This window comes from Bos indicus x Bos taurus, chromosome 11 (genome assembly GCF_003369695.1).
Source record: "Bos indicus x Bos taurus breed Angus x Brahman F1 hybrid chromosome 11, Bos_hybrid_MaternalHap_v2.0, whole genome shotgun sequence".
Lineage (NCBI taxonomy): Eukaryota > Metazoa > Chordata > Mammalia > Artiodactyla > Bovidae > Bos > Bos indicus x Bos taurus.
In genome coordinates, this window is record NC_040086.1 from 46,584,341 (window position 1) to 46,602,136 (window position 17,796).

The following is a 17,796-nucleotide window of genomic DNA, read 5'->3' on the forward strand; positions in this document are numbered from 1 at the left end:
GATGGGCAGCCCATGGTCCTTCCTCAGTAGAGACTGTAAGCGGGGGTGGGGGAGGTGATGCAGAGACAAGACAAACCTAGGGATCCCCCGCCCCCTGGGCCTCTGTGCTAAGGTGGGAATTAGACAAACAAGGCAGTGTCTGGGATAAACAGAAGAGCTAGCTGCGTGATGCAGGGAGGTCTCAATGGGGTATGGGGTGTGGAGGAGGGTGAGGCTTCTGTTTTTGTTTGGGGGTAGAATGTGGGAGACAGGATAGTTAAGGTTTCTGGGACATGATGGTCTCTGAGCTGAACCTTGGAGGAAAAGAGGGTCTGGTTATTTGCAAAGAGAGCCCCACCAGGCAAAGAGCACAGGGTGGGGTGTGAGAGAAAAGACAGCACGGGGTGCACTGGGCTTCATCCTGCAGACCGTTGAGGGCTCTGGAGCAGGGAGCCACATGACCAGCGCAGGAATGGGATCCCAGGTGGATGGGGCTGTGGTGACCAGCTAGGGGACTGGCATTTGGTTGTGAGAAGCCACATGAGCAAGGCCAAGAGGTGACCATGGGGAAGTAGGCCTTCAGCCCTAGCTTCTGAGCCCCTGTGTCTCTCTGGATGGGACGAGAAAGAGGCCCCAGAAGAGCTGTGCTTGTGGGTGAGCGTGTTTGAGGGGGGCTGGATTGGATGAGCACCTACTTGTGTTATTGTTTGTAAGCAGCTCTGTTTTGGTGTCTGAGCATGATTGCCTGTGTGTGTGAGACACAGTACTGCCTGCTTGTCATCTGCTGTGTTTTGTTGTGTTGGTGTGTTTCTGTGTGTTTCTGTGCACCCTGGGCAGGGACTGGAGGTGGTGAGATGGTGTGCATCTGAGGGTCTGGAAGTGGTTGGGGGGGAATCATCACCCACCTTCGTGTTCTGCTTCCCGGGTAGCGCCATGGGGTAAGCGTGGCTGGAAGATGCTCCACACCTTACTTCGAGGGATGGTCCTCTACTTCCTGAAGGTAGGGAGGGTGTCTGCACCCCTGATGGGCAGTGTAGGAGGGTGGGCAGCTGATGGAAACCTCTTTTCTGAGCCCCTGTTGCCCTGTGGCAGGGAGAGGACCACGCCCTTGATGGGGAGAGTTTGGTGGGGCAGATGGTGGATGAGCCGGTGGGGGTGCACCACTCACTGGCCACCCCTGCCACCCACTACACCAAGAAGCCACATGTCTTCCAGCTGCGCACGGCCGACTGGCGCCTCTACCTCTTCCAGGCACCGTAAGTCAGGGGTGGGGATGGGCGATAGCAAGGCCCCAGCTTTCCTCCTGTAAACCTCTCATCCTCTGACGGGTGCTGGCCCCACCCTGGAGGGAGGTGCAGGCTTGACCTGGGATGTGTCACTGGTGGGTCCCAGGTACACATGAAGTGTGGAGAGCGGGGAACTTCCCGCTTCCATCCCCTGCCTTAAGCCCATTTCACCCCTGGGACCGGCTCTTCCTTGAAAGTTGGACTAAGCCTCTCAGTTCCAAACAGCGGATTCCAGGAAGCCACGAACACTTGATCATTTTTTGGCATTTGATTTAAACTCTATTGGCTTCCCTGGTGGCTCAGTGGTAAAGGACCCACCTGCCAATGCAGGAGACTTGGGTTTGATCCCTGGATCGGGAAGATCTCCTGGAGAAGGGCATGGCAACCCACTCCAGTATTCTTGTCTGGAGAGTCTCATGAACAGAGGAGCCTGGCAGGTTACAGCCCTTGGGGTCCCAGAGTTGGACACGAGTGAGTAACTAAACATAAACTCTTATTGCCTCTGTTGGGTGAGAAAAACCACCAGCAGGGGTCAACCACCTCAGCTAGTGGCAGGACTTTTGGCTTTTGTAGCCGGGTGCCTGAGCTGACCACCAGAGGCTGGAGGGCGGTGATAGGCTAGCACTCTGTGGTCCAAGGGACAGACCGCTCTCTCTGCACACAGCACTGCCCAGGAGATGACTTCCTGGATCGCGCGCATCAATCTAGCTGCCGCCACGCACTCAGCTCCGCCTTTCCCTGCCGCGGTGGGCTCCCAGCGCAAATTCGTCCGTCCCATCCTGCCCGTGGGCCCAACCCAGGGCTCCCTGGTAAGACCTGAGCCTGAAGGAGGGGCGGGATGTGGTGGTGGGATACACCCTGGAGGACTAGAAGGGAGATGAGAGGCTGTGCACCTGGCCTAGGAGAAAGCTGGGCTGAACATCTGGGCCCCTGGGTCAGGATGGAGCTGTACTCCTGGGCTCAGGAACAGAGAGGGGAGGTCTTGGGATGGTGGGTTCAGAGAGGGAGGGCTTGAAACAGCTCCCCTCACCGCCTCCCGCTCCCAGGAGGAGCAGCATCGATCCCACGAGAACTGCCTGGACGCTGCCTCTGACGACCTGCTGGATCTGCAGAGGAACTTACCCGAGCGGCGAGGCCGCAGCCGCGAGCTGGAAGACTACCGCTTGCGGAAGGAGTACCTGGAGTACGAGGTGAGGTCGCTGTCTCACCCTCCGCCTGGACCCTCTGCCGCCCTCTCATGGCCGTGGCTGTCCTTGCAGCCTTGGCTCCCAGCCGCTCAGGGCAGTGGGGCGGGGGGGCTTGTGTGAGAACTCCAGCCCTGTGTGAATGGTCTACACACACGAATGTGTGCACACGCCTGCACAAGTGTGTGTGTCTGTGTACTCTCAGGCCACTTCACCTCTTGTCCTTGGAACACAGCAGCTGCTTGTCTGGTAACACTCGTGTGTATGTGTGTTGCTCAGTTTGGCCCCCATCCAGGCTCCCTTGTCCATGAGATTCTCAGGCAAGAATGCTGGAGTGGGTTGCCATTCCCCTGTCCAGGGGATCTTGCCAACCCAGGGATCAAGCCCACGTCCCTTGCTTTGCAGGACCTTTCTTTACCATCTAAGCCACCTGGGAGGCCCAATTATTATATTATTATATATATGTAAATGTACTATATGTGTGTGTGTGTGTGTGTGTGTGTGTGTGTGTATGTATATATAATTTTCTTGGCCACACCTTTTGGCACATGGGAGCTTAGTTCCCGACCAGGGATCTAACCCATGCCCCCTGCATTGGGAGTGCTGAGTCTTAACCACTGGACCGCCAGGGAAGTCCTGGAAAAACTATATTTTAACAGAATATATATTTCCCCTCATACCTGCCTAATACTATTATAGTAGGCAGTATTTCTGAAGCTTGTTGCATGGATTGTCTTATTTAGTCATCCAGCTACTCTGGGGTAAGGACACTAATCCTCAGTTTACAGATGAGGAAACTGAGGCACAGAGAGATTAAACTTGTTCACACCTGATATACTTTCATGAGACCTGATCACATCCATGCCTCATTTATGGCCGTAACTAAGGAATGATCTTTGTTAGCTCTCTGATGCTGAAATATTTTACTTACTCCACCCCCAATCCTGCGTCCAAATTCAGCAGGAGCGGGGTGTAGGGCAATGTGACAAGAGAGGAGGGCAGAGGCCACCCAGGGGCAGGGAGGGGAGAGGGGAGCAAGCGTCAGTGTCACCTCCTGTCTGTGTCCACTAGTCTTGCACTATCCTCTACCTCCCTTTCTAGCTCTTCCTCTTGGGACGTTGGCTGCATCCATAGCCGTGAGCATGCCACTTCCCCGAGGTCCCAGGGGTGGCTGATAGGATCCAGCCCTGCCTGCAGCACTCCAGCCATTCCCCACCACTGACCAACCTTTTGCTGGGACCTTTAGCAAGGCCTTGACCCTCCCTGGTGGGCTTACCTGGTGGCTCTGATGGTAAAGAACCTGCCAGCGATGCAGGAGAACCTGGGTTCAGTCCCTGGGGCAGAAAGATCCCCTGGAGAAAGAAATGACAGCCCACTCCAGTATTCTTGCCTAGAGAATCTTATGGACAGAGGAGCCTGGCGGCCTACAGTCCATGGGGTCGCAGAGTCAGACACGACTGATCAACTAACACTGACCCTTCCTCTTTATAAAGCACAGCGATGACTCCCACCCAGCCTCCCAGGGCGTGGATGAGGACCCAGGGGGCTGGAGGGTGGGAACTGTATCTGAAGGATGCTAGTTACGGGGGCCTGAGGAGTGTTAAGCAGATGAGGGTAGTTAGCGCCATGCTCTCCAGATGCCAGTTGTTAAAATGCTATTCAGACTCAATGAGGGCTGCGTACAGATGTGTGCTGTTTGTGTGCAGTGCTGCACAGATCTCTAGCCTAGTGGCTTATGGATCTTTTAGTGTCTCAGCGATGTAACGTGCTCCGGAAATGTTAGTTACAGCACCAGGCAGTGTTGGCTGTATCAAACAGGGCCAGGCTGATGGGTGTAACTCTAAGATACCTGAGGAAGGACAGGATGTGCAGAGATCGCTGTTCAAGTGAATGCTAGCTGTTGGCCCAGCCCTCTTTCTAAAGTCTCTGTCCCTGTAGCATCATTCAGTGTGATCTGTCTGTGTGATCCCAGCCCCCTCCTGACCTGGAACTGGGGTGGTGCTGAGGCAGTGGGACCCATATGTGTTCCAGAAAACCCGCTATGAGACCTACCTACAGCTGCTTGTGGCCCGTCTACACTGCCCGTCGGAAGACCTGGACCTGTGGGAGGAGCAGCTGGGGAGGGAGGCTGGAGGCCTGCAGGAGCCCAAGCCCAGCCTGAAGAAGTCCCACTCCAGCCCGTCGCTGCACCAGGATGAGGCCCCCACCACGGCCAAGGTCAAGCGCAACATCTCAGAGCGCAGAACCTACCGGAAGATCATCCCCAAACGGAACCGCAATCAACTGTGAAACCAGGGTCACCTCACCAACTACCCACCGCGGCCTGGGCCTGCGGTGGATTTGGGATGAAACCCTAGGAATAGCCTTATATCATCGGGTCCGTGCTGAGGATGGGGCCCTGCCTCTTCCCTGTGGAAGGATACGCTAGTGTGGTCCCCCCTTCCTTCCCTCACTCACCACACTGGAGTTCTCCTGATACTGTTGCCCCCACCCCGGCTGCTCCCAAGAGAGGACAGAGGTCAAAGACTTGACTCAGCTCCCACAGTTCATCCCATTCTACCCTCCATCCCTCCAGAAGCCACAGAGGACACCTTTCCTGGACCTGGGGAGTTGCTCGGCTCTCTGTCTTTGAGTCAGAGGCCCTGTGAGCTCCCCCATCCTCAGGGACAGAGACCAGGGCCGTAGAGACCTTGGCACAGACAGGTTAGGGAAGCTGCAGCACTGGGAGCGGTCTTGCTCTGGAAATCAGGTGACTTGCTGGAAGAGGTCCTGGGAGACCCCAGATGGGCCCTGTCCACTGCGGGGAACAGCCTTCTGGGCAGGACCAGAGACTCGGCAAGTTCAAGGGCTCAGTGAGGCTGGCTCTGGGGCCCCCTGCCTTTGTTTGGTCTTCCCTACATCCTGCACGTATAGGGGGCAGATGAGAGAGGCCTTGCCTCCCATGGCCAATGGCTGATCGTCAGAGTGGAACCAACGGTGGTCAGCGAGGGCTGTAAGGGGAGAGGGTGCCCAGAGTTCAGTAGAGAGCCCTGTAACAAGGGCCTTTGCCACCCCAGAGCAGGGAAGGAGGTGCTCCAGGTTTGGGGAGGATAAGGGTAAGAGGTGGTGACGCATGCCGTGTCCCCTGGGGGCTCTGGAGAGTTGTGAGGGGCCTTGAAGGCCTGGCTCCCTCCCCACAAACCCCTCCCCTGGAACCTCCAGGACTCACTCAGGGACCCCTTCCCTCCCTCAGCCTGCTCCCAGGGGCCCTTTCCACCCTCCCTGGGAAGCCCCCTTGTGCTCCCTTTGGCCGCATCCCAGCTGGGCTGTTCTCCGGACACTTGAGGACCCGAGGCTCTGCCTGTGGGAAGGAGGCCGGGCCGCCAAGCAGCCACCATTGTCTCTGTTCAGCCAAGTGTGAGAGCCGGCTGCCTGCCAAAAGGGGCCTCTCGCCACCCGCCTGCTGGCTGACGCATGCACGGCCTCTCCAGCCTTCCTGCCGCCCTGCCCTCCTCTTCGTGCCTGTAACCAACACGGGGGCCTGCAACTCCACCAGGTGGGGCTGGCACTTGAGGGTCACCAACAAGTGTCTGTCCATGGCTGGGCCACGCACCCAGTGGGTACACAATAAATACAGGCCAGTAAAGAAGGAGGTGTGTGCCAGTGAGGGGGTTGGGAGGGGCAGGCAGCTGTGGGCAGCTGAGGCCACCGTCTGGCACCTGCCTGAGGGTGGCAGGCTGGGTTTCCTTTGCCGTGTGTGTGCATGTGCGTGTCTGTGTGTGTGGGTCTGTGTGTGCATGTATGTATCTGTGTGCGTGTGCATGTCTGTGAATGTGTAGCATGCTAATCGTGTGCAGGAGTCACATAGGCTGTCACAGCGGGAGGGGACCTCAGAATCATTGATTCATCCACTCATGGGTTCATTCTTTCACTTCTCCAATAATATTAAGTACCTTTATGGGCCAGTACTGTGAGATTCAGGCATGAATCAAGCATGTCCCTGGCCTCTAGGAGAGGACCATCCTGTTCTCTGGCGCCCAACTGACAGTATAGAGTGGCACTGGAGACATTTGCATCCTACGCCCAGGAATCTGGATCCAGTAGGTCTGGGTCAGAGGCACCAACGGGAGTTTTTAAGGCTCCATGGGCCACTCTGATGGGCAGAGGCCAATTGTCTCATTTGATTGGGGTGGTATACTAGCGCCGTGCGGACGTGACTTGGCCCACAAATGATGCTTACAGGCTGAACCGCTGTGAGTGGGTTATTTGACCTCACTGACCTGTATCCTTATTTCCAAAACCAGAATAAAAGGCAGAGGTTTGTTTGCATGCATGCATGTCTGTGACGCTTCCATGCTTTTTTGCTCTTGTAGAACTTGTACCTCCCTTTCACCTTGGCACAGGAGGTCTCCAAAGCCAGGTGCTCCAGGCTGCTAGGGTGCACCCTGTCCAGCGCTGCTCCAGCCGGGTTTGGCCTGGAGGCTTGATGGGTTGTTAGGCTGCGGTTATGACATGTGACCACTGGGGGGCGGGCTTGCATCTCCCAAGCCTCAAGCACTAGGTGTCCAGCTGCAGCTATGCCTCTAGAAGAACAGGTAATGAGTTGGGTGCTCCTGGCCATCACCAGAACCAGGCTCTTCCATTTCCCTAGGGCCATAGTGGCCCAGGTCAGGCCTCCCACCAGGCCAGGCCTCCCACTATCTGGGAAGGCAAAGGTTTGGTACTTTGACATCTTTCTTCAGTGAAATGCTTGTGCTTATTTGCTCAGTCATGTACGACTCTTTGCAACCCCATGGACTGTGACCCGCCAGGCTCCTCTGTCTATGAGATTTTCCAGGCAAGAATACTGGAGTGGATTGCCATTTCCTTCTCCAGAGGATCTTCCCAAACCAGGGATCGAACCTGCATCTCTTGTGTCTCCTGCATTGCAGGTGAATTCTTCACCCACTGAGCCATCTGGGAAGACCCTCTTGCTGCTGATGGAGAGGAAAACGTTTCTGGAGTCATATAGGACAGCCTAGGATTCCCTACAGAATTGTCTCAGGGAACCTAGAACAGTGAAAACTAAATGAGTTTAGTTTTCACCCAGTCCCAGTCCTGCGTATGGAACAGATCAAACCCCACGGGCCTAGACTGACCTTGTCTCCACCCTCCTCTTCCTTCCCACCCAGGAGTGGGCTGGCCCATTCCTTTGCAGGGGAAGGGACTGGACACATGTTCTTGGTGAGCAGCTCAGACTGCATAAGGCTGGCTGAAGTCTGTCCTCAGGGCCTCCTTTGCCATCTAGGGGGCTCAGCTCACTGCCATGAGCCAGGTGACACACCGGTGCAACCTTTTCCCAGTCTCTCAGCATCTCTGCTCCATCTGGCTTTCTGCTAATAACATTCATTTATTTGTTGTTTGCTGGGAACCAGGGAGGAGTTAAAGGTCACTAAGGCCTGAGGGCTGGGTCATTTCCTTGCGGGGCTCAGAGTCAGATGGAAACAAGAGGGCTTTTTTGGGGTTGGAGGAGCTGGACTGGAGAGTTGAAGGAGGGATGGCATAAGACACAGAGTGGTCAGGGTGGGCTCAGGCCAGATCAGAAGGGAATCAGTGTCTATGGCCATACCATCCTAAACACACCTGATCTCGTCTGGTCTCGGAAGCTAAGCAGAGTTTGGCCTGGTTAGTACTTGGATGAGAGATCATAAAGGAATTGGTGGGCAGCTCAGAAGGGTGAGTTTTGAGCAGAAGAGTGACCAACCCATGGCTTGGGAGACAGCCTGGGAGTTTGGCTTTAAGATGCAATAACTTGAGTGAGTGAGCCTAGAATAGGGTAGATAATAGTAATGGCCTAGAGATGTTTATACTATCTGTGCAACTTTTCTATAAGAAAAGAGGGTGCAGAGAGAATGACCTGGAACCTTGGGCCAACCTGGCATTCTCACAGCTGGCCTCTCCTCCCTTGTGTTCCCCTCCCCCAACCTCCATGCTGCCCTGCTCACTTATGGGGTTTACTGAATGTCAAACTCTGTGTAACGGCCCCTCCTTACCACCCGCTCTGCCAACACCTTTGTTGTTGTTCAGTAGCTAAGTCATGTCCGACTCTTTGTGACCCCATGGACAGTGCACACCAGGCTTCCCTGTCCATCACCAACTCCTGGAGCTTGCTCAAACTCATGTCCATTGAGTCGATGATGCCATCCAACTATCTCATCCTCTGTTGCCCCCTTCTCCTGCCCTCAATCTTTCCCAGCATCAGGGTCTTTTCAAATGAGTCAGCTCTTTGCATCAGGTGGCCAAAGTATTGGAGCTTCAGCATCAGTCCTTCCAATGAATATTCAGGACTGATTTCCTTTAGGATTGACTGATTTCATCTCCCTGCTGTCCGAGGGACTCTCAAGAGTCTTCTCCAGCACCACAGTTTGAAAGCATCGCTTCTTTGACACTCAGCCTTCTTTACAGTTGAACCCTCACATCCTTACAATAACACTTCTGTCCCCCGCTATTCTGCATCTAACTGGCGGCTCCACCTCTACCTGTTCCCTGTCTCCTGTGGAAGGGGTGTTCCTTGCCTTTCTGGGACTATCCCCTCTCCCCAGTTTTCTGCCTGCCTTAGAGCTCCCCCTTGGGGGTCCCATCTGGGTCTTGGGCCTATGCTCTACCCCTTCATTATCTTGCCTTGTAAACAACTTGAAGAATCACCATCAGAAGGAAAAAGAAAAGCCTATGTTTGACTCTCTGCTTCCTGTAGCCAAGACCCACGGATGGGTAGTCTTTGCCAGCTGTTTTGTTCCCTCACCTGGTTCCATTCATACCTGGCACATTGGCCTCCAGCCACCACTCTCCACTGATGACCTTCCATCACCAAAGTCTTCTCAGCCTCCTCAGCCCTTCATCTCTCAGTGACCTTTGGCCCCATCCGCCCCTTGATCTGTGGACCTTACACGAAGCCCAGCGTGACCTGGCCACTTGCTTAGCCTCTTGTGCTTTGGTTTGCTTCTCTATAAAATGGGGATAATAACACCACTTACCTCACAGGGCCCTTAAGTGAAATTATGCACATAAACAACTCAGAACAATGCCGGGCACAGGAGGAAGCCCGGTTAGCTATTAGCGCTGGCTTTGCTGGTCTTCCCCAGGCAGCCTCCCGCCTCTGGGCTCCAGTTTACCTTCTGCCCTCAAACACGGGGTCCTTCTCCAAGGCTGGGCCTCTGCCCTCGGCTCTCCCTCTGCCTGGACGTTGCGAGTGACAGATGTCCACTCAGATTGCCTCCTTCCAAGCTGGGGGTGGGGTGTGGAGGCAATGCTACTCAGAGGATGGGGGCTGTGACCAGCTGCTGAGAAACACTGAGAGCTAGGGCTGGGAAGAGGAAAAACCCATTGCCATCCACATACCACTTCCTCTGTGAAGCCTTCTTTGCGTTCTCCTCCCCCAGCTATTCCCTATCACATCAAAGCCGAAGTTTCCACATCCCTCCTCTCCAGTCTTTCCTGTCTGTCTGCTCCCAGTGGAACATAAACCTCCCAAAGGCGGGAACAATGCAGGTTGTTTTCCATCATATCGCAGGGCCTTGTCCAAGGCCTGGCTCTTGGTATCGAAAATTATAAATGTCAAAACTTTATCCTCCCTGGGCTTCCGGTACTCCACGTTCTCCTGGCTCTTCTTCTACTTCCTTACATGTTCTTTTCCATCTTTCCTCTGCTTGCATCGCCCCCACCCCCAGCCTTGAACTCAGCCTTTTCCCAAAGTGAAACCTCAGAGATCTTGCCTCACTGACTTCATGGGCACCAGACTAACTTCTGGGAAAAACTTCCAAATCTAAGCTTTCAGCCCTAATATTTTTTTTTGGAATTGCAGACCTGGAGTTCTGTCTGTAGGGATATGGACCCTCAATTAATCCTCCTGGAAATGGTAAATTTCTGTTCCCACCCCACCCCCATGTGTGCATGCTCAATCGTGTATGACTCTTTGTGACCCCCCGGGACCATACCCTGCCAGGCTCCCCTGTCCATGGGATTCTCCAGGCAAGAATATTGGAGTGGGTTTCCATTTCCTCCTCCTGGGGATCTTCCTGACCCAGGGATTGAACCTGTATCTCCTGAATTGGCAGGCAGATTTTTACCACTGAGCTGCCAGGGAAGCCAAATTTCTGTGTAAATGTTACTTATGACCCGTGAGAGTGAGATTGGTGTCATCTCCCCTAAACTGTCCCCCGTGTCTATGAATGATGCTGTGACAAGTTGTCCATTGCTTTGAAAGACAACACACCAGGATTATGGGGAGGTTTGAGCCAGATGGGCCTTTGCCTCACCTTGGGGTCAGGTAGAAGCTTCTGGTTCTCTGATTTCTTTGTCCCCATCTGATGTGACACGGACGGTGGGGGAGGGAGGTGTATGCACAGAGAGGTACTGACTCCCTCATTGAACAAATGAGACCTAGGAAGTGACTGTGACGGCACTGTTGCTTGGCCACCAAAGATTCTAGGCATGTTTGCAGTTTGGGACCCATCCTTCTACCCAGTTTATGTTTTCTGTGGTCCCGATGCTTTATTTCTTATTTGTATTTGACTAATTCATTGCATGCAGTTCCTGTGAGCTGTCTCAGATCCTCTCTGGAACAAGGTGGGGAAGGCATGAATATTTAAAATAAAATAAACAAAATGTTGGCATGTGTGTGTGTCTTAGGCTGGAAATTCCTTAAGGGCAGGGACCATGTCTGTTTATATAGCACCCGGCACAGTGTCAAATTGAGGCTTAACAAATGAATTTTGATGAAGACGAGAAAGAAGCCGCTTGCAAGAAGATACAGAGGTTTTAGACCTCATCCTCCAGCCAAACCTCACCCAAATCCCCTTTTTCCAGGGAGTAGCCTTCTTCAGGCTCCACCCAAATCCTCACCCCGTTTCTGATCATCCAGGCTCCTTCTTGTCACCCCTACCTGTCCACACCCCGCCCCCGTCACCAACTCTGTGTGTGCATGTGTGCTGAATCACTTCAGTCATGTCCTACTCTTTGCGACCCTATAGACTGTAGCCCTCCAGGCTCCTCTGTCCTTGGGATTTTCCAGGCATGAATACTAGAGTGGGTTGCCACACCCTCCTCCAGGGGATCTTCCGGACCCGGGGGGCTCAAACCCACGTCTTTTATGTTTCCTGCGTTGGCAGGAGGACTCTTTACCACTAGCGCCACCTGGGAAGCCCTGTTCTCACCCACAAATTCTCCCCTTCCTCACACAGAGAACCTCAACCTCACCTCACTCAGGGTGGCTTCACCCCAAACACCCAGGCCACCCTTTCACCCAGTGTCCCAGCCCCGCAGGCCCATCCACGGCTGGGCGGCAGCACGTGGTGCTGGGAAACACCACCTCCGACCAAGTGTTTGAGGTGCTGTCCCCTCGCGTGTCTTGGCCCCTTGGGGGCCTCCAGCCAGGCAGGGACCCGACAGAGGGAGGGGAGGGGATAAGCTGCTTCAAAACTCCAGATGCAGCAGTTAAAAAGAGGACAGAGGCAATGATCCTTCAAATTGCCACATCTGTATAATCTGCCTTTTATTTTCTGCTTCATGAAGTTTTATTTCCTATTATTTATTCACCTCCCCGCCCTCCCCTCCCCTGCCTCCGCTCTTCCTTAGCAGGCGACATGCTCAGATGGGCCCCCGAGCCTCAGCCTGGGTCTCCGCCCCCCCCACCCCTCCCCCACCCCAGGCTGGCTGCTGGGAAAGGCACCTGCTCCCCCATGGTGACTCCCTCTCCTCCCCCAGTCACTGCGTTTCTGCCCCCAAACGCCCCTCCCACCACCCTCCAGGTAAAGCTGGGTGGAAACGTGCTTGGGAAACAGGTCATGGAGGTGAGGCCTGTCCCCAAGGCCCAGGTCACTGTCACCACCCTGAACCAGAGCTCAGGGGGTGGAGGAACCCAGGAGATAGAGATGGGGACTCACAGCCAGGTGGTGTCCCCATCCCCCCCCACTCTGCATACCCTCCACCTGCCTCCTCTCCTGGGGCCTCCTCGACCCTCTCTACCCAGCACCCTCATCCTTCTCTTCTCTCCAGTTCTTGGACCTGTGGTCAGGGAGCTAGGCTGGCCCAAGCCTGGGTCAGGGAGCTACTGAAATGGAGAGGAGCGGGACCAGGCAGGACCACAAGGAGGGGAGCTTTTGGTTTCTTTTGAGGTTCTGAGCATCTCCTGCTCTCCCTACCCCACTGGAGGAATAAAGATTCCTGACTCAAAGAAAGACCCAGGCTGTCTGGTTCTAGTTAATCATGGTGGGGGGTGGTGGGGAGGCTGGCCCTCAATGCCTGCAGTGGGGTGGGAGGGCCTCTGGGAAAGGGCGCCGACATTGAGACTTCTTGCCTAGAGCCCTCCCGAACCCTCCTTGGGACACAGAAGTCAGGACAATAATCCTTTTAAGGAAGAGGGGTCAGGCTGTAGGTTAGGATTTGCAGTTGGTGTTCCTAGAGGCTCCTGGGAGAAGGGATGCTTGAGAAGGGCCTTGGGGTGGCGAGTGGCAGGCAGGAGGAATTTTGCAAATCTTACCCTGAAACCTGCCAACACTTTATATCCCTTCTCTTCTGGCTTTTATCCCTTTCCTACCTTGCTCTATAGTGACATTTTTTCTCATGTTTATTTGTTTATTTTTGGCTGTGTCCGGCGTTAGATGCAGTTCAGGGGTTGTTCACTGCAGTGAACGATGAAGTGCAAGTGGAAGTGGAACTAGTGCTGGGTTCTTTGTTGCAGTGCATGGGTTTCTCTGCAGCTGTGGTGCTTAGTTGCCCCTCCACACATGGGATTTTAGTTCTCTGCGTGCATGCTGCACGCTAAATGGATTCAGTCGTGTCCAGCTCCTCGTGACCTTATGGACTGTAGCCTGCCAGGCTCCTCTGTCCACGGGATTCTCCAGGCAAGAATACTGAAGTGGGTTGCCATGCCCTCCTCTAAGGAATCTTCCTGACCTAGAGATCGAACCCATGTCTCGTATGCCTCCTGCCTTGGTAGATGGGTTCTTTACCACTAGCACCACCTGGGAAGCCCTAGTTCCCCGACCAGGGCTCAAACCCACATCCCCTGTATTGAAAGATGGGGACCACCTTCCCACCTTCAACCAAGGAAGTCCTTAGAGTGACTTTTATAAAGGCTCTAAGCTCTGAGGTTTTTTGTTTTTATTTTGGGTGACGGTGGGGTTGGAGGAGGGTGATCTCATCCGGTTCATCCCTCTTACAGGGACAGGCACAAAGTAGGTGGTTTATGATCTGCTTCCGAATGAATGAATGAATCAACGAATGTGAGGCCTACACCTTCTCATGCCCCGGCCTGTACTAACTGTGGCTGTATTTGCTTTGCTGTTTTCTCATCTCTGCCCCATCGTGGAAGCCCCTGGACGCCTGGCTTTCACTAGCCAGCTGAAGCAGGACTCTAGTTCCCCGGGTGAGTGGGGTGCCAGGAGCCATTTTGCCTCTACCCCAAACGGAGACTGATTCCACACACGAAGTACGGTGTTTGCCTGATGGAAAATTACCTGGGGAATCTGGAAGAGAGCTTCATACCTGAACCAGTCAAATGAGTCTCGTAATGCCTTTGATGACCGGGTGACTACTGATACATGACCTTAGCGCTGGACATCATTCTGGCCAGAGCCGTGCATTTTATGGCCCAGGAAGCTGAGGATGTCCCTGGGGCTGCCACCCAGGAGGTGATGGGGTGGGGACAGAGCCCCACACCCAGGCCTAGATTCTGCGGCAATGCCATCTCCCAGGGGGTAAACAGATGACCATAACTAACAGCTCCAGTGACACCACAACCTCAGCCCCTAAAATAGCTGGTGACTAGGCCTTTTCTCTCGTCATCAGCAAAGAGGGTGGTTCTGGAGAGGACGTGGTGTAATTTCAACAGGTAAACCTCAGTTCTCATCAAGGTCAAGAGGCCGTAAGGCCTCCCTTCTTTTTAGCGTGTGTGCTCAGCCGCATCCAACTCTTTGCTACCCCATGGACTGTAGCCCGCCAGGCTCCTCTGTGCATGGGATTTCCCAGGCAAGAATACTGAGTGGGTTGCCATTTCCTTCTCCAGTGGATCTTCCTGGATCAGGGATCAAACCTGCACCTCCTGCATTGGCAGACAGATGCTTTACTGCTGAGCCACCTCGGAAGGAAGCCCTCCTTCTTTTTTACACACTTCCTTTTCCTTCTTTGCTTTGATGGAGAAATAAGTTTCCATTCAGACCAAGGGCATCCATTTATGGCTAGCATCTTTCCCGAAGCAATGTCCCCTGGTGGGTGTGTGACTGGACTGGGGGACTCTCTCCAGGCTAGGACCAATGGGGTGTGCTCCTCTTCCCAGGGGCTCATCTGCCTGGGGAGTGGTAAAAAGTATCCATCTGCAATACAGGAGTACAGGAAATGTGGGTTTGATCCCTGGGTCGGGAAGACCCCCCCTGGAGAAGGAAATGACAACCCACTCCAGTATTCTTGCCTGGAAAATCCCATGGACAGAGGAGCCTGGCGGGCTACAGTCCATGGGGTCGCAAGAATCAGACATGACTTAGCAACTAAATCACAACCAGCACCTCTCCCCAGAGCATGTATGGGGGTCGGGGGGAGCGGAAACCAATGTTGCCCACAGCTGGGGACCTCTACTCAGGACTCCCTGGGAAGCAGGAGCAGGTCATAAGAACTGGGGCTCAATGGAGGGATGCGGTGGAGGGGAATGTGAGTTCCCAGGCCTGGGCTGTTAGTGAAGTGACTAATGCCCCCCTCCTGGCAAAAAAGCAAACACATCTAAAACAAATAAAAAGAGTTATTTGTAAATGAACATGGCTCTCATTCAAGGATGGGCCCTTGGATTTGAGGCAGCAGGCAGGGCTGTGTGTGCACACACGCGTGTGGGCCTGGGCTCCTCTTACACGGGGGAGGATGCCTTGGCTATGGAGGAGGGGGAGGGAAAGAGGGGGAGTCTGAGACAAGGGGGGACCAGGAGGCACGGTGGGGGGAGGGTGTTGGCTTCACGCTGGTACTAGTGTGATTTATCCCTAATGAGTTCTCAGCACATGGCTGCTCCCGGCTCACTCCGGGGGCCAGCGCGGCCTCCCGCGGGCCCCAGCCCGCCCCCCACTCCAGAACAGCCTCCACTCGCTCAGAAAAGAGCCAATTTCCACACTGCACAGTCCGCTACACTCAAGGGGAAATCACATTTCCCTGGGAGAGCCGGAGGCAGCGCTTCACTCCCAAGCCTGGCCGGCTGCCACCGGGCACAGATGTGGAAGAGCTGGGCTCCAGCTTCTCTTCTCCCCCCAAAACAAAGCCCCACACCCCGCAGACCCAGCCCTCAACCTAAGTCTCAGGGCAGCCCCCCGGCACCTGAGGTTTAGCCTTTGCCGCTCAGCGAGAGGAGGAGAAAGGGTGATACTCAGGGAGGATGTTGGCCGGGAGGGGACCAGCCTTGCCTGCTTCCTCCAGCTTCATCCAGGAAGCCAGGCACCTGGTTTTGCTTGAGGCACTTAGAGATGTGGAGGTGGGGTTGCTGGTGGCACGTGTGTGTGTGTGTGTATGCACATGTGTGCGTGCGAGCAGGGAGCAGTAGGGAATCAGTATCTGCCATCAGGAGATAAAGACCTTCAGCATCTGTATCCCGAGTGCCCCCAGAGCTAGAGGAAGAGGAGAGAGCAGAGAGAAGAGAAACAAACCAGAAGGGAAAGGAGGGAGGGAGGAGAAATGCTTGCAGCATTTTCTGAGCAGATGCAGGACCTCTTAAGTCCTCACGAATATTCACTGGAGACACAAAAGGTCTCACAAAGGAATAATTGCTTTGGAATCCTGCAGAAGAGGGACTGGAATGGGGAAACTAGAAGAGGTGAGAAAAGGAAGGAGAAAGAGACGAGGCAGGTAGAGAGAGGAGGTGGCCCTTGTGGGACGAGATGCTTTCACTAGCATCACAGCTGTGGGAGCGTGGCTGGCCACTCTCTGTCTGCGGGAGACACACAAGCTGGGACAGAGGAGCCATCAGACTCCTTGCAGGTGGAGATGCTTTAAGACCCTAAAAGCTGGAGGAGGGCTGAAGGGTTGGCCTGGGGGAGACTTGGGACCAAGGATGGAGGCTCAGCTGGCATTCCCCGCCGCCCCGGCACTCCTTCCCCATCCGCAGGCTAACCTCTGGGTCCTTCATCCAGGACTGTCCCCACGTTGATGTTGGGTGGGTGTGGCAGTGCCCCAGGCGGCCATGAAACTCTGTACCTCGCCACTGAGCTATGGGAGCCTGAGGTCTCTGCAGAAACCCGGCCACACCCTGCTACTCAAGGCCTTAGATTAGGATGCAGATTCAGCCTCAGATTAGAGTTCAGGCAGTGGTCTCAGTTCCTCTGAATGACCTTGAAAAATCCAGGCACCTCTTGCTCCCAGTTTCCGCAAGTGCAAAATGAGGCCAACATTCAGAATTGGAGACAAAAGTGGTCGCTGGGGTCAAAAAGAGTCGGACACGACTGAGCGACTAAATAATGCCAAGAAAATTGAAGAAGTGACAGGAGGGCTCGGAACCAGCCTGGGGGCTGGTCTTAGAGCAGGACTCCCGCCTGCCCCCCAGCCCCAGGCCATGGGGCAGGAGCCAGAGGGTCACAGCAGCTCCAGCCCACCTTAGACAGATGGGTTCTGCTCCACCCTAACTGCTCTCCTAGCAGGAAACCCACCCACATGCAGGGGCTGCCTGGCCCACACTGACCCCTGAGCTCCAGGCACCTGGGCTAGCCTGGTGTGTTCTGGGAGGGTACAGGGGGTGCTGGAGGAGTAAGGGCGAGGATGACAGACCAGGGAGAGCAGCCTGGAAATCTGAGGAGGCCTCTCCACATAGGTAGTGAAAGGGCTGGTTCCAGGGCACAATGCGGGTTGGGGATGGGGCAGGGGGGTGGTGAGGCTGGGCTCTCTCTGCCCAGGTCCAGGTCTTCAGAGAAACTAGAGGCCCCCGACTCTGCTACAGAGTAGACCACCCCTCCCCTACTTCCCACTGCTTGCCCACAGATGCGTCCCACATGCCCCAACCGGATCTTCTGTGGCCACGCCCCTTTCCTCCCATCCTTGTCTTCATGCTTCTTCTTCACCATGGCCCCCTCATGCACCTCCCCGACTTGTCCCAATACTGCCCCCCAAGACAGGGCACCTCAGATCATCTCTCTCCCTCAGCAAGTGTGTGCACATGTGCACACTCAGTTGTGTCTCTTTGCAACCCTGTGGATCGTAGCCCACCAGGCTCCTCTGTCCATGGGATTCTCCAGGTAAGAATACTGGAGTGGGTTGCCATTTCCTTCTTCAGGGGATCTTTCTGACCCAAGGATCAAACAAGGGTCTCCAGGGTCTTCTGCCTGCATTGCAGGCAGTCTTTATCATCTGAGCCACCAGAGAAGACCCTG

General features: G+C 54.7%; 1 protein-coding gene across 4 annotated transcripts in view; it reads left to right on the forward strand.

Moving 5' to 3' along the window:
- Positions 1-6,761, forward strand: part of PSD4 (pleckstrin and Sec7 domain containing 4) — a 44,478-nt gene extending 37,717 nt beyond the window's left edge. For all 4 annotated transcript variants that reach the window (XM_027555467.1, XM_027555466.1, XM_027555469.1 and 1 more), the window contains 5 exons: positions 909-979; positions 1,072-1,235; positions 1,930-2,074; positions 2,312-2,455; positions 4,481-6,761. In XM_027555467.1, the coding sequence (XP_027411268.1) occupies positions 909-979; positions 1,072-1,235; positions 1,930-2,074; positions 2,312-2,455; positions 4,481-4,738 (782 nt within the window). In that variant the 3' untranslated portion in view covers positions 4,739-6,761. The remainder of the gene's footprint in view (positions 1-908; positions 980-1,071; positions 1,236-1,929; positions 2,075-2,311; positions 2,456-4,480) is intronic.
- The last annotated feature ends 11,035 nt before the right edge of the window (positions 6,762-17,796 follow it).